Raw genomic sequence first — 26,358 nt, forward strand, 5'->3', positions numbered from 1 at the left:
CAGCATGAAAAGGCATCTTGTTTCTGGTATGTGAATGTGCTGTAATAGATCGGGAATTCTGAAAGGAAGTTCTGAGGAAGCTAAAGGGATAAGCTGAGCGGCTGCTTTTATTGGGAAAGAGATGAAAGGAAAACAAATTTCAATATGTGCTGTTCTGTAGAAACATGTAAGCCAAATGCTTCCTAAATTCCAAGGCCTGCTTGAGTGGGGCAGGGGGGAGGGAAAAGAGAGGGAAGTACATATAGTTTAATTATATGGTTTTCCTAATGTGGGTGACGAATGCAAACAATTTATTTCACTGCCTGAAATGGCTGATTTAAAAAAAAATACAAAGGTGATCATACTCCATTTTACTAGAAAGCTGCCTTGAACTACCTTCACACTGTAAGATGTGCAGTGAAGGGAAAGATTTAGAGTAGTTTTTGTCTCCGTGTCACTAGGCACTTGGACTGTGTAATGTAATGTAAACAACACAAAGACTGTCAGTGTATTTTAAAACCTGGAAAGTGGCCATGATTAGCAAGCATAAGCTTTGATTTGAAACACAGAATAATTAGCACATTGAGAAGAGAAAACCTACACATGAAATATTTTCAAATAAGAAGTCCTAGATATAGGTTTCCAAAGGTAAACAGAAAAGCGTTGAGGATTATTAGTATTATTATATTATTATTAGTCCCATTCTACTAGAGTACCAAAGACAGGAGGAATAGCCAGCCTAATTAATACTAAGGTTTACTGTGTCACCCTTAACCCTGTAGTCCTAATGTTTACCCACCCAGGCTGATCACTGTAACAGTCAAGTGCCAGGTTACAAAGGAAAACACTGTGTGTGTTGGAGGGAAGAGTACTAACAACATTCCTCCAGCATTAGGTCCAGAGGGCTCAACAGTGTCCAAATTCACTCCCACTGCCTCTGCTGTGCCATGCTCAACACAGCATCTAAAAGATGTCAGGAAACAACAGAGCTCTGAATCTCTCCCATGTGTGCTAACAGCAGAATAGATCAGTAGCTTTCTCTAAAGAGGTAAAAATCTGTCGGGATAAAACTCTAAGGCAGAACGTCCCCTGCAGTCTCCAAGTGATAATGCTACACACAAGCTTCCTATTGCACCTGAGATAACTCTCACCTTAAGGAGCTGATAATAGTGAGACTGTCATGGGTTAAGTTTCCTTTCTTCAGCAAAAGGCTGTTGTAATCAAAGACCAGGTATGTATATACCTTTAAAGGTAGCAAATACACCAGGAAATAGTGGCAGGGGGATATGTTAAGACCTACTCTCTGTGCTATCATGAAAACAACCGAAAATGACAACACAAAGGAGAGGAAGAATGGGAGAGAGTACTTGTGCAATCCTTCAGTGCTTGGTGCTAACAGGAGAAAAATTTCTTCCATTTATTAAAATATACAGCATTTAACCCTAGAGCTTCATGATTTTACATAACAGTATGCATGCAAAGCTACAAATTATTATTTGATCCTACTGATATTCTGTTCGTTTCTGTAACTAGAATGGTATTCTGTTTTCTGTTGAAAGTCACAGCGATGCTTAATTTCAGAGTAGCAAACTTAGACAACATGAATGAATTTACTGGGAATGGTTTCAGAACAAGTAAAAGAATATCACAACAGATATTTTTCATTCTGATTTCAGACTATAAGATACAGAACAAGGGGTGACAAATCTTAAGGAATTGTAGCAGGGGAAGCTGGTAGAGGTGGTATCTTGGTTTATCTGTAAACACATTTTCTACAACTCAGTTTTTATCAGTCACAGTCTTTGAACCTGGAGCTGGACAGAGAAGGTGTACTGCACTGCATCATACAGAGGCTGCTTCATATTGGCAGCATCTGAAAACGCCATTGAGTTCACAGCATTCACAGCACTGATTCTTAGATTTCTGTGCCATATGGTACTCTGCTCTCTACTAGAGACCTACGAAGCCCTATGGGCCTGTTCCTCCAATAATCTCTTTAAAGTTTATTCAAATTCATATTGATATGGCTGCATAGGAGTCTGGCAGAGTGTCAAAAGATTGGTCAAAGCTGGTAAACCCAGCAAGCAGTCAAAACAAAAACCTGGCAGCCTGCCATGATCAGTGCTCAACACAAAGACAGAGAAATGCATGTCCAGTGTCTCCCATCCACAGTTTTAGCCAAGAATTAACTTAACAGCTTTTAATTATTATATTTTGCTTTCAGAGAAGTGTTTATAAAAGGTCCAAAGTGCCTGATACCTGTCACGGATGTCATTTGACACTGAAGCAAAAATAATCAGAAATAATGTTTTTGATAGTTTTTGTTTGGACTTTACTGTTTTGGGGTTTTTTGGCTATAAACACTGACACACACAAAATCACCCACAGAAAAATAGGTGTTGGCAACTGAAATACTGTTTTAATTACCTGCTTGAATATGTATAGCAGCATCAGTTCTTCTGTTCCTTATTTCCTTATACTTCCTGCGAGCTTCATATCCTCTCCAGGCTAAAAATACAAAACCATGTGCTGGAAATTACATCTATTTAAGGAAGTGCTACAGAGTCTACAGAGTCAGAGATGTGCTGAAACTTTCATTTCTCCTGCCATAACTACTTCAGCCCCCACCCCCAATAGCTCTTCCCCACCCACCCACATGTTGAACTCTGGGTTCACGACTGCAATATTCACATCCTCACAACTTCAAACACCACTTCACTCATTCAAATTTTAATTGTTGCCATGTGCTCACTGATGTCCTAACCCAAAAGACAAAGGTGCGTGATCATTCTTGCCCACACAGTTCCCCAAATCACTACAAGGAAACCTGCTAAATTACTGATAATCAGCCTCTCAGGCCCATCTTATGATGTATGTCTGGAATTCTGATATACGGGCAGGGACGTGTGCATTTCAATTATGTGCTGCATGTTATTATAGACATACCTAACAATATTTTCGTTTTGTGCACAGGCATCACATTCAAAATGCTAAAATATTTAAATAAAGACATTATAAAATACTAAGATGACACTTTGGAAGTAAATCAGTAATATCTGCATCAATGAGCTGAAGAGAAAACACCTCCAGTCATTCAGATTTCATAATAAACCATAATGAATGAATAAACAATGTATATGCAATTTAAGTGATTGAAAATACAAAGACACTCAGTGAAATAGGGAATATGAGCATTTACCTGACTGTATAGTAATAGCACTATTTTCTCTTTTATCTTTGACTTTCTTGTACCTCCTTGCTCCGAGCCATCCCTTGATATAGGCTTGCATGACCACCACCCTTCCTATAACTTCTCGCAGGAACAAATTTAACTGCTCTATATGGTAATACTTCAGAAAAACCTGTAACGGAACAACAACGGAACAAAAAAATCTGTATTACAATCAGTATTATAACCTCTTGTATTCTGCCTTTTCATTAGTCCTACAGCAGCCTATTCAAGAGTATCATTGCTGAAAAAACTAGAAAAATACTTGATTGTAGATATCATAATCTTGTGAATTAACTATATGCTCTCAGTGTGCTTCTGGAACTTCTTTGATCCACTGATTATAATCATCCCATTGCTAACCCTGACATTAACTTAGTTGGTTAGAACATGTTGCTAATAACATCAAGGTTGGGGTTCAATCCCTGTATGGCCTATTCACTTAGGAGTTGGACTTGATGATCCTTGTGAGTCCCCTCCAATTCAGAATATTCTGTGATCCTGTGAAAATGAATCCCATATTAACCCCCTTTACAAAGCAAATTGGACGGTGGGATATTTTCAACAATTCTGAAAGACAACCTTTCTTGTCAGTGGAAAGACAAATCCTAGGTTGAATTTGGTTTTAGACATAACATTATCTAAAAGCATTCTCCCTCAGGAGGCAAATGCTACAGGTGCTCACATACATTTTATCTGGGTCTTGGGCAAGAAAATTCTTGCTGGTTTTCTTTTGTGTAATGTAAAACAACTCAAAGTACTGTGCAACATCCTTTCTAAAGAAGTCTTCACTCCATTTTAAACCATCAACAAAGGCTTTTGACAGAGCGAGAAGGAGCTTACCTGAAACTCCATGAATGGATAATGGTACCAACCAGGCTCACAGGATGGGCCAAATTGTGACATTTCGGCCATGTCATTATTAAGAGCATGGGGAACTTCAGGTAGTCATTGCAACAGCAGGAACTGACAGATGCACTGTCCTTATCACGGCAGCCACAAGCTGAATGCACTTTCGGGAGGTACCCAATGCACCCCCTCCTCTTGCAGCACTAACTCAGCTGATTTGGGAGGGCACCTCCATAACCTGGGAAGCTAACTGGAGCCAATTCCTTGCTCTTTTGTTCATTCATATAGTACTTTTCGAACCACTATTAGGCATGATTTGTAGAAGTATACTATCCTTGAGAAAATGTTAGCACCCTCTACCTTGGTTTTCCCAAGAATCCAGTTGTCTAGTTTAGATTTCTCCAAAATGGCAAGACAGTTTTCTCTGCTACCAAGGGGAGTCTCGTGTGCCTTGAACGCAAGGTAGTAATACCTGTAGAATGACAAAGAAAGAATTGAATTGACAATCAATATGTATTTCCACTGTTTATCTCTGAGCTTTATCTCTAGAATTAATAGGTCAAATTCTCCCATAAATCATGACACAGATGTCATGAACATATATTTGAACATATAAATGATTAGGATAAACAATTAACTGGAATGATTTTATTTTATAAATTTTATAAGTCTGGAGCAGACCCATACTTAAACAAATTGTCTTTTATTTTGTCCATGTTCCCTTGCAAAGAACAGCTCCTAACACTTACATTAAATAACATATAGCTAATGAAAAAGGAATGCAAACCTGTTTCAACTGAATTAAGAACCAATCCCTTCCTACCTGTAAAGCCATTATGCATTAATGAAGACTGGTTTTGCAGTATTTAAGCAAACCTACTTGCAATTCTGTTAAGTAATAGCAAGAACATGTGCCAGTTAGTTTATAAATTTAAGGTTATTTTAGCACAAGTACACTGTTAGATGGTAGCAACTGTCACCTCAGCTCTCATTTACTAACTGCCATGTGTTGTCTTGGTATTAAGTTATACTTCTAAAAGTGCTGCTCTGACATTGTGATTGAGAGGAAGCGGCAGGCTGAGCAAACCACTGTACTAATTATTAGCATGGGGAAGCAAACCATCAGATATTCTTTAAAATATGAAGAAAAGAATGTGATCAGTGAATCTCAAAGACAGATTCCTCTGGAGCCACATAGAGTCAAGAAAATATCCCAACTTATACTGAAGAAAACATGGAGAAGCAATTAGAAAATATAGAATTCTGCAAGACTTTCCTTTTTTTTTTTTAAATCAGGAGAATACGATTTTTAAATATCCAGTTAATCTCTAGATATTAGCTCCAGTTGTCAAAAGAATGAAAAAAGAACCACTAAAATAGTCAACAAAGATCAAACAGGAACAAAATGACATCTGAAGTGAGAAGCACTGGAATAAGTTCTGGACCAGACACAGATATTCACCAACTGGAGACACTGCTGACTGAATAATGATAGGAGATTATGTATTACTGAGTTATTTTTAATGCAGTGAATTTCTCAACAATGTGATACTGCAAATTCTTTAGCCCAGTCTTTCAAAACACCAACTCATGCCTTTTAGTAGGTTTGAAGACACACCGTGTATTTAAAAGAAAAAAGTACATTTCCTCCACCTTATTACTGAAGTTAATTATGCCAGTTTTTACAAAACAAACTGTACTGAGTTGCACTAAAGAAACTCAGATTTAAAATATAGGTATCACAAATGATTTGTGACAGCATACAATTTCAACAGATAGTTGACAGAGACATGGGGGAAGTTACACTAATAGTAAATTGCTGTTCAGATAGGTTAGTTATGTATATATGGGAGGCAGACAGGGAGGGAGGGAGGGAGGGAGGAAGGAAGGAAGGAAGGAAGGAAGGAAGGAAGGAAGGAAGGAAGGAAGGAAGGAAGGAAGGAAGGAAGGAAGGAAGGAAGGAAGGAAGGAAGGAAGGAAGGAAGGAAGGAAGGAAGGAAGGAAGGAAGGAAGGAAGGAATTCGGAAGGAATTCGGAAGGAATTCGGAAGGAAGGAATTCGGAAGGAAGGAATTCGGAAGGAAGGAATTCGGAAGGAAGGAAGGAATTCGGAAGGAAGGAAGGAAGGAAGGAAGGAAGGAAGGAAGGAAGGAAGGAAGGAAGGAAGGAAGGAAGGAAGGAAGGAAGGAAGGAAGGAAGGAAGGAAGGAAGGAATTCGGAAGGAATTCGGAAGGAAGGAATTCGGAAGGAAGGAAGGAAGGAAGGAATTCGGAAGGAAGGAAGGAATTCGGAAGGAAGGAAGGAATTCGGAAGGAAGGAAGGAAGGAAGGAAGGAAGGAAGGAAGGAAGGAAGGAAGGAAGGAAGGAAGGAAGGAAGGAAGGAAGGAATTCGGAAGGAAGGAAGGAAGGAATTCGGAAGGAATTCGGAAGGAAGGAAGGAAGGAAGGAAGGAAGGAAGGAAGGAAGGAAGGAATTCGGAAGGAAGGAAGGAAGGAAGGAAGGAAGGAAGGAAGGAAGGAAGGAAGGAATTCGGAAGGAAGGAAGGAAGGAAGGAATTCGGAAGGAAGGAAGGAAGGAATTCGGAAGGAAGGAAGGAAGGAAGGAATTAGGAAGGAAGGAAGGAAGGAAGGAAGGAAGGAAGGAAGGAAGGAAGGAAGGAAGGAAGGAAGGATTCAAATGAGTGACACTGGTTGTTCATGTATCTTTTAAGGTATGTTATTGATGGGAATTTTAAAACCACAAAACAGTTTTTAGATAGCACTGATGCAATAAAATATTCAAGGGAAATCTCATAATTTTTTAATCTATCTCATCATTGACATTCCACTTACTGAAAAATTGACTTATTTGTGACAAATATCTGAGTAAAAAGTATTTTGAGCTGTGTGGTTTACCTGCCTGACTGTACCATTTTGTTTATGACAAACAAGTCAAGTGTAGTACTATTTGTCAAGTGTAGTACCCTCTCCATCAGCTTCTCTTTCATGATCTAGAATGTAGTTGCCTTGGTGCTCCGAAAAAAAACATAAATAAAACAATGGTTATTTTTTATATAAAATCCTACTTTAACCAATGTTTTTATAAATTTAAATTTATCTATAGTCTAAGAAAGCAAGCTATTCAGAACAACAAGAACTTTACAAACCATAGGAATACCTACAGTTTCTGTATGTAAACATATTGTCTCCCAATATTTATTAAAAACTTCCTCTAAATGGCGATTTTCCAAACATTTTGATTGATCTAACCAATGCACGGAAGACACCCGTACCCAGTTAAATATACTTACTGTTGCTTTTTTTTTGTGTCTTTAAATCACAGAATATTCTGAATTGGAAGGGACCCACAAGGATCATCAAGTCCAACTTGTGGCCTTGCACAGGACATCCCCAAGAGTCAGACCATGTGCCCAAAACCATTGGCAAATACTTCCTGAACTCTGTCCAGTTTGGTGCTATGACTACTTTCATGGGGAGCCTCTTCCAGTGCCCAGCCACCCTCTGGGTAAAGAACCTTTTCTTGATATCCAATCTAAACCTCCCCTGACACAATTTTAGGCCATTCCCTCATCAAAAGTAAGGCAAAAATTACTGTACTCATCAGAAATAAGGACTACCAATATGAGACTGGCTATTTATTTTTGATTATTTCTTCTCCAGAACTCCTTTTGTAGTGTGCATTCTGCACTGTAAAAGGTCTCTAGATTTGTGTTCCAAAGCTCAAATCCATGTGTTTTGTGGGTATATTCAAGTAAACACTTTGGTTTCGTTTTCATGACTGAATCACTTAACTACAGATGCCCAAGTAGTTTGACATGATGTGCTCAGGATAATTGTACAGCAGCACAGCATGTGCCACACAGAGTCATCCAATTGTTCTATCTAATTTTAAATCTTTGTACAGCAATGGACCCTATGGAAAATTTTGGAGGAAGGTAAAATGTTCCACCTTAATGTATCTGGTGAAATCATAAAAATATTGTACATGGTGAAATGGTAGAGAATATGCCTGAAAACAAGCTTTGGGGTATACACAACTATAACTGTTCATTTTGATTTACTGGTCTAATTTCATCTCTGTCCTACTTATGTAAATCTATTGTGCAGACATAGGTCACAGAGTTACCTCTACTTGCGACGCATCACCAAGAAACCTGAAACTTATTTTCTGAAAGTAGGGCTAGAAATCACATTTTCTTTCATATGAGATAAAAATTTCACAACTCTACCCTTTTAATTCCATATTTGCACTTGTTATTTCAGCATGAAATGTGGCAGTCAGGAATATTTCAGTGTTCTTCTACATTAAACCAATACTTCTATTGCTGTTTTTAAAAATATAGTTTATGGTGCTTCCTGTGCTATTTCATAAACATGCACATATTTGTGCAAAAGTATATTATTTTCCTGGGTTATACATCCTGCTTGAAAATTTCCTACACATGGCACACATTCATCTACATGTTTCCTAAAAGTACTTGACTAATCACATTTCAGTAGCAGCAAGACTAAGTAAGAGAAAAGTAATTTCCCCTCAGAAGAACTGATTTCTCAAACCTGATGAAAGTCTGGAATTCTGTATTTCTTAACTAGTGGTTTTTACTCTGCAATACATACTATCCTTCATGGATGTGAATACTATTTCAGAAAAAAATACATTAAAATGGGGATTAACTGTACTTACTAGTCATTAGAAATAAACCAACATTTTTTAAAAGTTGAATTTAACCTCAGACTGCAAAGCTAGGACATGGAGAAGTACGGTTAAATGCTAAAGACATCAAAGTATGCTAAGATATGGAAAACTTCAGAGAGATGCTATACATTAACTATCTGTTTAGAGACCAGGCATCATAGTGTTGGTGGTTTCAGATTAAATAGACTGATTGTAAACAAATGGTTCAATTTCCCACCCCTCCCTAAAGGCTAAACGGTGGAACTATTCAATAAAATGCATTTAAACAGCACCATTAACTACTATACCAGTGTCTCTTACTGAAGTTCCCTTCACATTCCAGAGTTAAAGGCTGCATCAATTCTACATAACTAACTCAAAACAGTAATGGTTAACCCTTTTTCTCTTTAAAACAAATCTTTGTACTAAAATATAATGGCCTGAGGTGGATAATGATAATGATATGTGAAAAGCATGAGGTGCAAAATCCCTTTCTAGCCAGACCACAAGCAACAGTAGGAAGATTCTCAACATCACAAAACCATTTGTTCCTTCTCAGCCCTGGAACTGTAAAGTTTTAAAAAATTACACTTTTTTTAGGACTAGAAGAGTTGTAAAATAACTTCCAAAAATCTGTAACTTGTATTGGTTGTATTTCACCTCTTTCAGAAACTTTCAAATCTGAATTCACAAAAATAATTACATTTGACTCTATATTAAGAGTATAAATTTAAAAAAGTACATAAAAATTATACAACATCTAACATACTCTTGAAACTCAGTAACAGATACCTAGCACTTACACTGTAAATCATCAGACAAATACAGAATCACAGAAATACTCTCAGAAAAGCACAATTTGGTCCAGTCTGCATATATTATCCATAAGCAGCTAGCAGACTTTCCACTCCTAAACTTTTCCTATCATCTCCATTCTGCAACCATTTACCAGTGTTCTGTGAATGAGAAAAGTCTAGAAAGTGTATATGGAAGGTACAGTGGTTTGCCATATTTTAAGTGTATGGGAACATTCTACAGATCTGGTGAAATCTTAAAACCACTGAAACAAATAAACATTTCCATGGGTAACAGTAAAGTCAAGGTATCATGCAATGTTAAAATTTTATTTCCAGAAATCACTTATGAACTCTGGTATAGTGCAGGTTTACTGTTAAAAGTAGGCTTGCATTAAAAATGCATCATTTAAAAAGAAAGCATTCTTTCTCTGTAGCAAATCTGTTGACTTCTAATTTAATTCAGTGCTTCCCTGATTTTGCATAATAAGCAAGTGTATCACAACTGAATTAAAAAGAAGAAAACACTTACTACTTTATATGTTTTACAGGATTTTGTAATGCTTGACCAGTTTTTATTCTTAGCTCCACTCAATGCAAAATGTGACTTATTAAGGTCAATGAGGCTTTGTATGATCATGAGAAATGTAACACTGGTGGTTTAGAAACTGTGTATACCAGGTGTACTAACAGTGATCTTATGCAAATTTGCCCTGTGAGATTGAAAAAGCAGAACCAGCCTCACTGGGATCACTGTTACAGTAATAGCACTGGTATTGCCATGAGTGCATGATCTGAGTAACATCATCTGACTACTGTGGAATAGGTGATGCTTATAGTAAAAGTTTATCCTGCATCTTAATGCAGTACAAGAAACTGTAATGCCTACCATAAACAGGCAGGGAAGAAAAAAGACAATCCTTAAATGAAACTTGTTCAAAAGTTCCCAACACATTCCTATGAGCCTATGAGGTGTTACAAGTATGACAGCATTTAGTACCATTAGCCTACCAAGTCCCTTATCCTTCAACTCACTGTACAGTAAATGCCCATCAAAGAAGGGTATGTGGTGAGGACACACCTGCATACCACATCATGTCACGTGAAGCTCCAAGGGCCCAGGCACTCAGCAAGTGTTCCATCCAGTGGGACCTTCAGTGCAGGTCCCCACTAGAAAGCACACCTCCCTTACCTGGCATGCAGTGCATGGTCATCAGGTGACCCCACATTCCAGGCACACCTGGTTGACTGATCAAGTTAATAACCTGCATCTAAAATCTGAGATTCCAGCCTGAAAGGGGGGCCATGTTGCTTCACAGCAAACATAAGACAGATGCATGATGTCATGGGATGCAAGACAGGGCGAAGGGAGACAAACTGTCTAAGACCTGGCAGGGATACAGTGTTTACGGGGACTGCAGATTACATTTTCCCACTTTAAGTAAAAGAATATGTATATTTAGATACATAAAACAGATGATAATACATGTGGCTGAAGAAACATTGTGTGAATGAGTCCTCTCCTCACCATCTGTTTTTTAACCCAATAAACTACATCCAGGTTTGCAAATAATCTGCTCTACATGAAAACAGAAGACAGTAGAGAGTAACATTAGACAGAGCTTTATCTTTTGTTTACCTCCCACCTGATAAACTCTGAATGGGTCTGTTCCCTGCCTTTGATTGTTTTGTCCTCATATTTCCTGCTAAGAGTTTACAAAACAGCATTATTGAACAGGCAGATAAGAAGCACACCTATTTGTTTAATAACATCAAGGGAGAAAAAATGCTGGCTCATCCATTTTGTTGTTCAGTTGCTCAAAAGGATCAAAATACCAATTAACTTGCTGGCTTAAAAAATCTTTGATATCCTTACATTTACTGACATTTTGAAACTCTGCCTCATACTTGCCTAATGTCTTTTTGATTATGAACAAAGAAGTGCCAATCTGTTTAGCATTTGACCTGTTTTCTCAAACATTTTTATGTATTCAACTACTTAGCTCCTAAAAACACTTGACTAGTCGTAGCTGTAAGTTGAAGAAAAATGTTTCTTGTTTCACTGATAGCTTTTTAAAGCATTGTTTGATTTTATTTGCAATAGCAAGAAAATAGAATTTTTTTTTAAATAAAGCATGAGCTGAACAAAGGAGCAAGAACATCCCCTTTCCTGCCCCCACTTATATTCTGAACTCCAAGAATTCTTCTTTGCTGTTATGGAAATTGCTAAATCTACTCCCCTCTCCTTTCCTTTTTGAGCTGACTTTCTTTCCTTAACAAATTACATCAAGTTAGACTAAAAACTTGGGGAGTAATTGACAAGATGTTAACCACAACTTGCTCTTATCTGCAGGAATGGAAAATTACAGTCAGTGCTGTTTTTATTACCATTACTTTTCAAGTTTGTACTCAAATTCAGCATATTTTTGAACGAAAAGGATCTCCTGATAAGAGAAGGCTTAATTTCCTCTCAATTTACACTAATTTCCATGGAGCTAATCTTAGTTCACTTACGTGTAAATTGAATAAAACTTAAGGTTAATAATTCTGCTTTCAGCCTCTTCAGGATGTTGCAAAGATATGTTTATGATCACAAAAATTAATCTGTTAAATGTGCTTTAGAATGGTGTGACCTTACTAAAATTAGTCATATAACACAAAAAAAAGTCGGTAAAGATCATGTCTGAAAATTAAATTGCCTTGATGGACAAACAAACACATTAGTTATCCTTCCTGGGTTATATAATCTGTAGTGTTTTCCTATTACATATTCATTTGGTGTACTAATATATTATAAATCAGAAAAGTTAACAATTTTTCAGAATTTATTGATTAAGCTCTGGTTTATCATTCAAGATGTCTAAATGCATGGACTGCAGATTTCCAAGCCCAAGGGACTGGTTTACAAGCATAAACCTATGCCATCTCTGCATTTTAGAAAGGACTGTGAAACTGTTTTCCCTTTAGCATCATATTACAGAATCATAGAATATGCTGAGTTGGAAGGGACCCACAAGGATCATAAGGTCCAGCTCATGGCCCTCCTGAGCACCATCCCCAAGAGTCACACCATGTGCCTGAGAGCATTGTCCAAATGCTTCTTGAACTCGGTCAGGCTTGGTGCTGTGACCACTTCCATGGGGAGCCTGTCCCAGTGCCTGACCACCCTTTGGGTAAAGAACCTTTTCCTGATACCCAGCTTCAGCTTCCCCTGGCACAACTTCAGGCCCTTCCCTCGGGTCCTGTCACTGGTCACCACAGAGAAGAGATCAGTGCTGCTCCTCCTCTTCCCCTCACAAGGAAGCTGTAACTGCAGTGAGGTCTCCCCTCGGTCTCCTCTTCTCCAGGCTGAAAGACCAAGCGGCCTCAGCCGCTCCTCATACGGCTCCCCCTCAAGGCCCTTCACCAGCTCTGTTGTGATTCTTTGGACGCTTCTCTATAGTTTGTTACCTTACACTGTGGTACCCAAAAGTGCCCCCAGCACTCGAGGTGAGGCCGCCCCAGTGCAGAGCAGAGCGGGACAACCCCTCCCTTGCCTGGCTGGCGATGCTGTGCCCGGTGCCCCCAGGACACGGCTGACCCTCCCGGCTGCCAGGGCACTGCTGACTCATGTTCAACTCACCATTGACCAGGACCCCCAGGTCCCTCTCTGTGGCACTGCTCTCCAGCATTCCCCATGCATTCTGTCTGTACATGCAGGGGTGCCCAATCCCAGGTGCAGAACCTGGCACTTCCCTTGCTGAACTTTACATGGTTGGTGGTTGCCCAGCCCTCTAATCTGCTGAGGTCTCTCTGCAGGGTCTCCCTGCCTTTGAGGGAGTCAACAGCTCCTCCCAGTTTTGCATCATCTGTGAACTTGCTTAGTATCACTTCCAGCCTGCATCCAAGCCATTTACGAGGACGTTGAGGAGCACAGGGCTGAGGATGGAACCCTGTGGAACCCCATTAGTGACTGGACACCAGTCTGAGGTCACCCCATTCACTATAACCTTTTGTGCCCAAATTGTGAACCAGTTACTCACCCACAGCATGACATGTTTATCCAGCTGTGTGCTGGACATTTTGTCCAGAAGGATACTGTGAGAGACAGTATCAACAACTTTACTGAAATCCAAAAAGATTACATCAATTGGCTTCCCTTGGTCAGCTAGGTGGGTTACTTTGTTATGAAAGGAAATCAGGTTTGATAAGCAGGACTTTCCTCTCATGAAGCTGTGCTGGCTGTGACCAATGACTGCATTGTCTTTCAGGTGTTTTTCAGTACATCCCAGAATAATCTTGTCCCTAACTTTACCAGGCACTGAAGTGAGACTAATGACTTGCTTTCAGTAGATTCATTAATTCTATATTGTCTGGATGAGCCACCTCCAGTTCAAAAAATATCACAACATGGTTGCTTTAACCATTCACTACTTGTTTGTACTATTACCTAAATGGTTAATGGTAGTGCTTCTGCTCATTGTTGAATTACCAATCCTACACACTGAAAACCAGTAAATACTACACAAGCCCACATTTAAAATATAGAGAAAACCATAATTATCATATAGTCATATAGCCATCATAAAGATGATAGCATTTCCTGAATCAGATTTATAACTTTTTAAGATTGAGAATATGTATTAAAGCCATTAAGAGTAGCTATGAGAAGGGTTAGGGTGAACAGAGATCTGATTATAATTCATGACATCTATAGATAAATGACTCTGCAAAGCTAAATCTGAAGCTTTTATATTAGTTCATTCTTAAACATGTGCACATTCTTCATATGATGGCTGAAGGTTACCAACCTTCCAAAATCCTTGAATTATCTGAGGAGGATGCATAATTTCCACTTGTTGCCTCTAAAGAGGGAACTATGGGGACAGGCTTGCTACTTGTGTTCTCTCTTGGCTTCACACTGACTGGTCTCCATTAGAGATCAGATATTGTTTGTAGTTTTTATCTCTGGAAGCCTCTGCCCTCATTAGAGATTCAGGACCACACAACTATGAACAATGTTTGTAGGACTTTCTGTACCTAAAGATAGTATATACCTTACTGAATGGAATATTAGAAAAACAGCCCTATTACACAAGTCTTACCTTTTTACAAACTCTTCAAAAAGGATGCGATGAGAATACCCTTTCTGACGTATTTTGACAGTTTCCAGAATTCCAGTATATCGTAGCTGCAGTAGAACTCTCTCATGAGAAAACATCAGTGCTTCACGATCATCATTAGGTTTAATGCAGCGGATAAAGTGAGGCTGTCCAACAACCATTTTGGATAAAAGATCCATGAGGGAATACTAGTGAGGAAAATTAAAAAGATGCACACACTTGACAAAAAACTGCAAGGTAAATACTTAAGCAGGAGATACATATTTGTAAACAGTTTGTAATGCTTGATTATATTTTAATCTGTAATGTTAATCTCCATTGCCTTTTTATTAATTTTTAAGATTTCAGCTGAAATGTGGAACCTATTAAAAATTTTTAGTTGGAAAAAAAATTAAATATTCTGAATCTTCTTACACCTTTCTCTTCATATCTCCTTTTATCACATTTCCATAGTTGAGCAAGGTTCAATTAAAAAAAAAAAAAAGTCCTAACTATAGTTCTACTGTAGACACATTTGACTGATCAAACATCCCCAACAGAAACACAAACTTTACTGTGAAACAATCACTGAAATTCACAGCAAATCATGGGGAAAAGGTTGCAAGAAGTCCTAAGTTCAGTGCTCTGTCCACAGAGAACACTAGATGTATCTTTAACATTTCAAGTACATCTCTGTTACATTCATTTTTCAGAATCACTGAGAATATAAACTGCAGTCTCCCCAGAAATCTGTTGAACTGCTATATTATTATGACTATTCATAAAGTTCTTAGCATCTAACATAAATCTTCCCACTGAAATGTAGGTCCATTACTTTGTTTCCTATCCACCCTGGATACAGAAAACAATTTACTCCATTGCATTTTAAACTAAAATGAAAAATGTTTGATCAGATCATATATATCTTTTTTTCCATTGACTCCTCCAAATACTGGTACTTCTGCTCTATACTCACATCATTAAGCTGTTGCATGACAAGTATGTGTTACCAATTATGCTCAATCTCATATACCCATATGTGTGTCAAAACCATGTACAATTCCAAGCTGATTATCATCACCTTGCTGCAGGTTGCATGTGTATTATGGTGTACTTCCACAGTCATTCCCCCGTTACTTTTTTTTTTCCTTTTTACAGTTCCTACTGAGCTGGCATTTGTGTGCAAGAACACTCTAAGTGCACACGTGCATGACAAGTCTGAATGTGTGTCCTTGTACTCTCCGCACTGGGGCAACATCTCAGTACACACCAGCTTCCTCTATGCCCTTCCTTACACTATTTTACAAGACAAATTGAACAGGTACTCCTACATAGCAGGAAGCTTTGACTCACACTGGCTAGCACAACTTCGTGAACTTCCCTATTCTGCATGGCACAGGTGCAGCCCAAGAGCCAGCTGCTGAAAACTTTTCCACTTTGCAATGACTGCAAGAAAAAAACAGTAACCAAGTGTCTTGGACAATGCTGCACTGCTTGGACTAGCACTTTCTTAACTCCCAAGCTTCCAGTTCCAACATTCTTGATGCCCTTTCCTTGCCTGTTTGATTTAAACACACATGCAGAATATGCATTACCTCTGACAGGATTGCTACCATTAAAACGGCAATCCGTATGATTTATAACAGCACTTCCGAAAGATGGATTTACTTATTAGCACAAATGAAAAATCTTAATCTTTAAAGGTATGTATGCCTCAGCTTGTGAAAAAATATGAAGACCTTAGTGATAACATCTATTTTATTTGCACAAAATTAGTGTTCTGTTTACAACAAGACCTGTTCTAGACCTCTAGCATTGTAGATGGAGAATAGTCTAGGATCTAGATTCTGTTATCAACATACTCTGTGAAATTGTAAAAATACAAGTATGAGAAAACAGAGATAAGAAGCAAAAAGAAGTTTATGAATCTACAAAAGCCTCGTGACAGAATAAAAAAATTCTCCTATATTTCTCTTTGATCTAACAACCCCACAAATATTTTAGCTATATCTATTGTTCTTATTATCAAAATGCTTCTTTTCATTTTAATTTTTGTACCCTAAAATAGGAAGCCATAGTTTGCCGCTTCATGTTAGTTGTTTCCTCAGGATGCCGCATAACTTCCATTGTGTCAACCTGGAAGACAAAACTCTGATGTTAGGATTGTTCCAGAAACACTGCAGACCCACCCCGCCTTGCCCATGAAAGCTGGGTTCAGTTTTTCTTACAGTCATTCCTTCAGGCGTGAGTACTTCAGAATAGTTTATGAGAGATAGCAAGGCCAGCTTCCAACAGATGCAGGACACACAAAAATTTTGGAGAGATGTGTAAGCATTCTGAATTTTTTTTGATAGTGCAAGAGCACTCCAGACTTATGACAGTATAACACTCAGCCAATGAAACAGCTGTCAGGTTGCAATACCTTAGGAACTGATGTCTAAAAAGTATTCCTGTTATTGCCACTACAATGAACTCCAACAGGCCAGGAAATAAATTGAACAGCCTCATTTTGCTCACATATGGAAAAATTATTGTAGGATAATGAGTGGCAAACAAAGTCGGTAGTCTCACAACGTATAAGTCTGCTCCCTTCTCCTGCTATGGTTACTATTAATTATTTTGTATTGCCATTTTGATACCAAGAATTTCAGCAATCCTGTTGAACTGCCATAGCCTACCACTTTTTCAGCATTGCAGGAGAGTTATTTTTAGAGGACATACATGGACAATGAACATACTGCTCCTTGCAGGTTTTAGTTATATTGTTAGTACAGCTGTTCTTATCAAAATGAAACCAGAATTTATGAATGAGTGTAACTGTGGTTACCCATAACAAGCAGATTGTGTTGCTGCATTACAGCTCAACAAAATTAAAGAAAATTAACCAGCATCCTGTTTTCATGGAGCATTAACAGCATTTTAGCATTCACTTGCTTTGTGGCAGTTTACCATCTGCTCTGACCAGGTGGCATTTGTATAAACCAGATAATGCTGTTGTCAGCACCTGTGCTATACTTCCCAGACTTTGCTCCATACAATCACTTCCAACACTCACTGACTTAAGAACACACTTCTGAACACTAAAATAATTGCTGAAAGATTACAGTTCTCAAGAAAGTAACTAAGACTCTTACCTTCAGGAGATATTTAGGAGACTGCATGCAAAATATAAAGGAAATGAAGCACTAAGTAATAATAGATCAAAAAAATGGATTTCATGTTGGGGAAGAAATCAAAAGAAAACTAGTGAGGTCAAGATTCAGAACACAGATGGCACAAATGCAGACAGAGTTCAATAAAGGTGACCATAAAAATTTTAGTATGCTTTTGTAATCTGTGATGTTCTGGCCCAGAGTGGTATACATGCATTGGTACACATCTCAAACAAACACACGAAAAAAAGAAATAAAAAATAATAAAAAAAGAGAGATGCAGTTTGTTAACAGAACACTCTATAATATATTCCAGGAAAAACGCCTTATCAGCCCAGGTAACATCAAACATCTTATGAGGTTATCTGACAAAGTAAATATCAATGACCTAATCAAAACAGCAGGCATTTCCATGGGGAAGGATATGGGAATATTTCAAGATTATCTTGGCAAGACACCTAGTTTCTGAGGATTGTTATCTAAATCTCTAGTAAATGGCAGGTAGAAGACAAAAGCCATAACAGCGAACACTGACAGTAAGTTCAGAATCACTGGTAATATTTAATACTAAAAGACACACGATTTAATTATAAATGACATCAAATCAAGAACAAAAGCAAATAGTTTGAGGACTGATCTGAGCCCAAACGCCAATGAATTTGAGGTTCTAAATAGGAGTCTTCTGTGTCTAGAAAAGCAAATACACAGTGATATTGTTGTTGGAGATTGAGCACTCACAACCTCTCATATCTCAAATATCTGCTGGTCAGTAAAGGGCGTATCATCTCCTTTCTACAGCTACTTATTTCCACCAGACCTGTAGAATCTTACCATCTTGGGACTGCCACAATATCAAACAGGGTTTACAACAGGTTGCTGAATTCAAAAGAGTTTTCTTTTGGTTTGAGTTTTTTTCATGGGGGGAAAGGGAATGAATGCACAGAAAGACTCACGGAGGAGATGTAAAACACTTTTTCTCAGAAAACTAGGCTAAAAGCAGTATTGTTAGATTTCTTTTCCTATGAATGAAGTTGTAAATTCAGATCTGTGCAATATGTAAGAACTAGAATTAGTTTCCAAATCTTTTTGACAAGAAACATTTGAAGTTTTCATTAGAAAAATTCTGATAGACCCTGCAGCTAGGGTGATTTTCTTGTAAGACTTTTTAGAAGTTTTGTCTCTCATAAATTTACAACATCGCTTGTCTATGAAGCCACAAAATGTTATAGTAGGGCAACAACCTCATGTACAACAGACAAAAGTCTTTCTCACAACTGGCTTGCTAGAAAATGACAGAACATAATAAGAATGTCATGATATAAGAATAAGAATGCCATGATATCTTGTATTTTAAATCACTAGCTACTCTTTTTAAACAAAAATGAAGATATTTCAACTGTTAAGTCACACTTTTACATGACAGCTGTAGTGATTTACAAAATGAATTTATATAATTACAACTGTAATGGAAAACAGCCTGACCTACAAAAGTCAAACTGTTTCATCACTAAAAAGATAGTTTTTAATAGTTTTGAAACAATATTAAAAGAACAATTTATGACATCATGTCGCCTTATGAAGTCACTCAAAATGATGACTTTCCACATATTGACCTGCTGCTGGCATGGTATGAAATACTGTAAAAAAAAAAATATGTTAAGCAAAAAACCCTCTTAAATTAAATAATGATAAAAAATTTCCAAACTTCCAAACAAAATCATTACATTTGGATTTTTTAAAACAAATTTTGAAATAATTTAAAATACATTTCCTGAAGTTCTTTTAATTAGGTGCTTTATAAAATTCTAAGAAATAGTGATTTATCTAGAAAGTATTTAAATTAACATTTTCTGAATAGTGTTGCACTTACACGTCTTTTCTTTTAGCTCCTTTTAAAATGTACTCCTTTTAAAGAGTACTTATTAACTTATTCTGTTTAGTAAAGCTCTAGAAGCAAACTGCTCTATTACATTCCTGCTGTATCAATAAAATGCATGCTTAGAAAGCTTGGGCTGAATACAGCTGGATGTGGAAGAAAATGTGTATGTAACACAAGAAAATTGGAAAGGCCACCCTTCAGCACCAAAAGTATTTACACCAGACAGGAAATAATAGTCTGAAATCCACATCTGTATTTGCAGGTACAGTGAAGGATACAGACATCTGGATGACATAAATAACCACACTGATGTTTGAGCATGAGCTCCAAATACCAGAAGATAATAAGAAGAAATAGAAAACCCAGAACATAAAATTTTGTAGACTTTCGAACAGTTGCTGTTACCACACTTGTTTTTAAAATTTATTGCTGTTTGCTTTGAAGGCAAAAAACCCCAAACCCCAAACCTTAAATACGCTAACTCTAACAAGTACTACTTAGGAAGTAGGGAAGGGGTGTTCATACCATCAGCTTCAAGGGACAAGAGGCTTCCTCACAAATTAAGTGTACTCAGTTGTAATCCTACTAATTGCCATAAAGTTATCCCATCTTGCAGTTAAGCCACATACTTTCATGGCAAAATTCAGCAGCATTTAAATTCTACAGTTCTTTTTAGAGAATAGTGATTTTGATGAGTCATTCTTTTCCAGTTATCTACCAGTCACAAATATTTCCTAGTTTTTCACTTCAAAGTTAAATAAAAAAAGAAATAGATTTTTTTTTTTGTAAATTTTATTTTGCCTTTTATACTGTTAAATACACTATTGAAATTTTACCAAGTAAGACCTCTTTCTAGGTCAAAATTGTCAGAGGAAAACCTTGACCCCATTGAAACAAAGAGGACTATTAATATCAATGTAACTGAGATTTCAGTCCAAAGGTTTAAAGATTAATCAGTAGTAAATTGATTCTTCACTGAATTCTGTAATAAGTTCATCATTAAAACTGGAAACCATACTCCAAGACAAGGTGTATGTTACTGATAGTAAAAGAAGGCCCTTACTTGGTAAGAACCTCGCTATATACCCACATCAGCTAAGTATTGTGTACACAGTCTCACTAATATTTTATAAACAACTGCCTGTATTCAAAGGGAACACTACTAACCTTGATACGCCCAGCACTGAGCTGCGGAGGCAAAGACCGAGATGCTGCTGTCACTCTGGCTCTTGCTTGTGCCAAATTACCTGTTCAAAAAGAAAGAAATTTATACTGCAAAAACTATTCAAAAAGCTTAGAAGGGAAAAATTTGTATGGTGTAAAATCAGTCTGTACAATAGTACTAAAAATAGCAGACACCATCACACTTCTTCCACACCCCTCTCATTACCAATTGTGCCTGCAGAGCATTCAGCACGGGCATGACAGAGTGCAGTGTTGATTTAGAGGGGAGGAAAATGTCAGTGATAAGGTGGTATGCCACTGACCTTAGCTACTGAGCTGATGAAAACAACGACAGCACAAAGGCATACAGCTCAATCACTAGTAATCAATTTCTCTGTGACCCATTGAGAGATTTCAGAGAGCAAAAAGACTACAGAAACAATCCTGTTTCTATGAAATCACGTGGATACTCAAGCATTAAGACAGTATCTTAAACTCAAAAACTAATGAGAGAGATGAGAAAATGATAAGACTGCATCATTTTTTGAACTTTTGACATACAATCCTCAATCTTATAGTAACTCAGGGTTTTTAAAGACTGACTCAATTTCTCAGGCAAAAATATATTGTGGTGTCAAGCAAAAGACTGGTGCCTTTTTCAAAATGTAAAGTATGATGTGTCCTAAACTTTTTCTTCTGTACTTGTAGAAAGCCAAAGTCATCACAAAATAGCTTTTCAAAACAAAGGCTAGGAGAAGAGAGAGGAAGTGATATCGGACTTGCATATGCAAGACACTCTGTATATTTCAAGTTTTAGCAAGTCTAGCACAAGATGTCCAAATGTTTTCTCTGGCTATATCTTCAGAGGCTAAACTGTGATTAATAGCATTGAAAGAACCCTTTGAAGCAGGATTGGTGACATCAAAGCCCTAATCCATGGGTGGCAGGATTTTTATAATGAGTGGGAAGCATTTTAACACATTTCAAAGGATTTACAGCATGAATAAACAATAGGCCTCTGCAGATGTACCACACACCTTTCAGAACCAGAACACATAAATAAGTGTCTATTTTAATTTAAATGTAAATAAAGTGTTAACACTTCTTTCAGATGCTAAATGACTTGTTTGCATCAACTCCAATGTTTAGCTGTTTGCTTTACAGAAAGGCAGTAACTCTAAACAGTCTTCACAGTTTTGCTAAACTATGTATTACATAACTAGTAAGGAGGCACGATTGGAAAAACGAAAACCAAGAACATGAAATCGCTGGTAAAGAAAACCAATCACTGGTAATAATTCCCTAAGAGAGCAGAGAAAATGTAGTGTCCACTGCAACACTGAAAGGAACTTTTGCTCTTACCTTCCTCCGAGAAAGAAAAATACGAAACCCCTGAAAACAATCTGTGGGCCAGCACTCAAACACAGCTTTCTTCATTTGAACATTCTGAATTAATTTAAAGAAGTATTTATCTTTTAAGCTGCTGGCACTGGTATTGACACAATGCTGCAAAACTGGCATGTCATTTGCAGATCTAACATCATATGTTACCTGACAGTCTAAATCACGGTCCAGAACACAAGGTATGTCCACTACTCTGGAAACTGCTTTGGCTGTTATACTGTGTGTGTTAAAGAGAAGCACAACTCTTTGGGAAATCTTGAATATCTATGTACATACATGGCACATACTGTAAATACATGTATCTCTCCAAGTTAAAATGAGGACTTTAATGAACAAGTAGATGGTGAAATAATTTTTCTCCTAGTTGCAATTTTGCTATTTTTGTATGTTAGAAATTACTCTTCTGGGCCTTTTTTGGCTAAAATAGCTTGGAAAGGTTGGTTTTGGCTAGGTTTCAGATTAGCAAGTCTAAAGCTTGAAAGCCTTGCACTGAAGAACTGGCAACACAACATGTGATAAAAGAGGGGAGTTGGGAGAAGAAATGACTTTGAATCAGACCGTTTAAAATTACTAAAATTTTGTTGTATTTTGTAACAACTTAAAAAACTGTAATAATCAAATAAAATTTAGAATGGTTCTACAGCTGCTCAAGGTTCACCACACTCACTGCTGGCATTAGGTTTCTAGGGTTCATCATTAATACCCTGGAGGTTTCCTTTAGTTTTTCATGCAAAACTAAAACTAAACATTTCTGATCTGGTAAGCCAAGAAAATAAACAAACCTTTCCATTAATCAAAAATCTTTAATGATTTCACAAACAAAAAACCCCCAAGGTGTTCAGGTCCCACTTAAAAAAAGAAACACTTTACCTATCATGCCTTTGTTCAGCAATTACTTCCTTCTAGGAATGGATTCTTACCAGAGCTTATTTCATGTGTCAGATGAATTCCTATGTAATTACTTGTAGCGTTAGATTGAATCCATGGAAAAAATATTACTAGGATTTTCTTTTTCAGCTGAAACACAAAATGATGCTTCAACAAAAGTTTCTGAATTACTCATCTCATGTAGCTCATGCTGAGGAAAAATAACTATCAATCTTTAACATGTCTCAGCCATTAAAATTAATGAACAGAATAAATGTGGTTTGAAAGTTAGTCTATGTAATAAGGAATGTTTCACCCAGGGTTAGCATGGTGTTCACAGGCAGTAAAATTTGGTACCTATCCCTGCATTTGATTTTCATTTACAAGGTAACTTACACCTTAACACATCAAAAATAATTAAATGTTATTCCACTTTGTGAAAAGCATCAATATTTGAAGAACAAATGCTTTTAGATAATAACATCACCAGCTTGAACTGCCATGGGTTCCTTGAAAGGTTAAACTGGTTAAAGGTTGAAAGATTGCACTGTGCCTTTCAGAAGTCTAGCTTCATGCTAATTATATGGTCAAAACTTTAAAGAAAATACAAATGATATCCCTGTAGACCAAATGCTACCTACATTTAATCCAAGTCCATTAAATGGACCAATTAAGTGATACTAAACCCTCTCAAAATTGTCTTAGGTTTTGGGGTTTTTTCTGAGGGAGGGGAGAGAAGCTAATGGTTAAAGTTAGGATTAATATTTTAAACATGTACATGTTTAATTTTACTCACATGCACTTCAGTTCAATGGGATTGCTCATCTGAACAATTAAGGCTCCTACCTATGCGTCTGGATCAGAGACTAAGGTCTCTGGGATTCATTGTGCCAGTGAAGGAGTCAGTCAGAGCTAATGTTTCTCTTTTTTTCCTCTGTTCAATGAAGTTGAGAATGACTTTAATGCTTTGAGAAGTTTCAGTCATTAAAGTTTGTGAAATGCTCTTAGAATTTCCAATGGAAGAAGAAGTAGCAGCACAAAATTATGCACTCACTGGCTAAGCTCAGGGTCAATGCTCAGCAAACCTCCCTTTGACTTGAATCTGTTTAGAAGATCTCACATCTCTGCAAACATATTCTTCACTGATGCCTCATTTCAGCTAGGTGAGAAAGACCACATTATCAAAGAACTGCATCTCATCTATTATGCAAAGCCAGGCAGGAGAAGTTTTGTAAGTATTTACATCACACACGAAGAAGAAATGTGGTTTTGTTTTTTCAAGCTGGACTTTGGAAGTGGTCTCCAGATCTCAAAAAGGACTAGTCAGCATTCCTGGCTTCTCATTTGCATCCCTGGTAGTTACTCACTGTGTGATCTGGCTGAATTAATTATTTGTCCAGCTGTTGACTTTATGTACTAATTAGGAAAAGTACACTCTCTGACTGGATGTTCTGATGTTAACTATGGTTTGTCTGTGCTTCATTTATTCTTAGGTGATGGGTTCTGTAAGGAGTATCAAGCAAATATTAGCAATATCAGCACTGTATTTATAACCTCATTTTGGTTATGTCTGCAATAGATCATTCCTCCCAAAGTAAGAGCATGCCAGGTAAGAAATACATTAAGCTTTGATAGAACATCCAGTTTGTGAAGAGCAAATGACCTACAGAGAAAAAGCCTAATGACAATGTCACCTTACTGTACATGTCGTACCAGGGATATTACTATTATATAGAGGGTAAATACAGGCTCTTTCCTTATCCTCATATGTTTTATTAATTTCTTTCATGCTTCTGGTTCAGATAAAGAGGGGTTACTTCAAACACCATGTAGATACAGTATAATATGGTCAGAAATGCTACAATGCATTCACATTTCATTGACATGACTTCTAATCACAGCTAAGCACTCACACTCCAGAAGAGGTACAGGGCCAGACAGTGTCTTTGACATGCACAGATTCTTCTCTGTCTTTCCTTTCAGTACATTTTATCCAGCCAAAGGAAGTCGACTGCTTATCTCTGTAATGCATTTTCATCTACTGTAAGACTAAGCTTTTAGCTCAACTACAAATGAATACATGTACTTTTTTTATTGGGTACTAATTTGAATCTGGTCACTGACTATCAAAACTCTATTCTTTTGAGCTATTGAAGTCCTTTAAGCTAATCTTGTGCAATAAAAAAGCTAAGAATCCAATTTTATCATATACTACACATTTTACACAAGAATGTATTTATAAAAATACTGTCTGTTGAGCACAACTATCAATACAGATAGACCTCAACTACTGCTTCTTCTGGAAGGAGAATTACTTTACTTTCTATTCTAAATAAAACCAAGAAATAGTATTTCCAAAATCAGATACATATTACCAAACAGAATCTGATCAACATAAAACCTTAGTAATAGTGAAGCCCACTTGGGAATAATCTAATTATGAATATTTGCTTCAGAAGCAAAAATATGCATGTTTTTGGCCCAGATTATTTTAAATGAAAAATTCAAGCCATAGTGAACTGAGGAATTCTGACACTGACTCTCTATTAGATTAAGGATTTCTTTAGTCTTTTTGGCCTGAAGTAGACATCAATCATATTTGCAGATACTTAAAAACTTTACATTGCTAGACTGGGATTGGAGAACCTGAGTATAAGTTCAGTGCTGTTATGCTTTCTACTGCACACATTGCAGACACTTCAGTGGTCATTTCCCACATTAGAAGGCACACACTGGCAAACACACAGCATCATGTCTACAGCAACAAATAAAACTTCACTTGTAAGCATCATCACTGCTATGTTTAAGTATTGTTTTAACACAGTAGGTTAGTTGGCTTCTTGTAGAATGGAAGGCAACTAAGACACTGACAGCAGCTGAGACGAAATGAAGGTCAAACTGCCTACAGTACTCTACACATATCTATGATGAATGTATGATGACAGTAAGAAAAATCTTAACTTTTATCCTTACCTACTAAAGAAGAACAAATTATGGTACTAATTAAGCTAGTTAGTGGTAGTGCCCAAGATATTTTTCTAACACAATCTCAAGTACTAATTGCTGCTTTAAGCAACATGCCCAACTTTCAAGCTAAATTGAATCAAATGTATAGTCATCTACTCGATTGGGAGTATGTTCACTGAAACACAGACCTTTCCTGAAGTATCATGGGCACAGTATGTGGTCACAGGATATACAAGCAAACATTATGTGATTCTCATAGTCCTGTGACATGAGCAAACTTACAGACAGTAGGCAAAACACATATGGTATAGCCTGATAAC

General features: G+C 37.2%; 1 protein-coding gene across 1 annotated transcript in view; it reads right to left on the reverse strand.

The window, feature by feature from the left end:
- Positions 1 to 26,358, reverse strand: part of MYO3B (myosin IIIB) — a gene marked incomplete at both ends in the record, with an annotated part of 202,185 nt that overhangs the window by 59,767 nt on the left and 116,060 nt on the right. The window contains 7 exons of the mRNA XM_082285588.1: positions 2,407 to 2,487; positions 3,179 to 3,341; positions 4,418 to 4,529; positions 14,609 to 14,814; positions 16,664 to 16,741; positions 17,740 to 17,760; positions 20,804 to 20,883. Of these exons, the coding sequence (XP_082141714.1) occupies positions 2,407 to 2,487; positions 3,179 to 3,341; positions 4,418 to 4,529; positions 14,609 to 14,814; positions 16,664 to 16,741; positions 17,740 to 17,760; positions 20,804 to 20,883 (741 nt within the window). The remainder of the gene's footprint in view (positions 1 to 2,406; positions 2,488 to 3,178; positions 3,342 to 4,417; positions 4,530 to 14,608; positions 14,815 to 16,663; positions 16,742 to 17,739; positions 17,761 to 20,803; positions 20,884 to 26,358) is intronic.

This window comes from Coloeus monedula (genome assembly GCF_965178545.1).
Source record: "Coloeus monedula genome assembly, chromosome: 7".
NCBI lineage: Eukaryota > Metazoa > Chordata > Aves > Passeriformes > Corvidae > Coloeus > Coloeus monedula.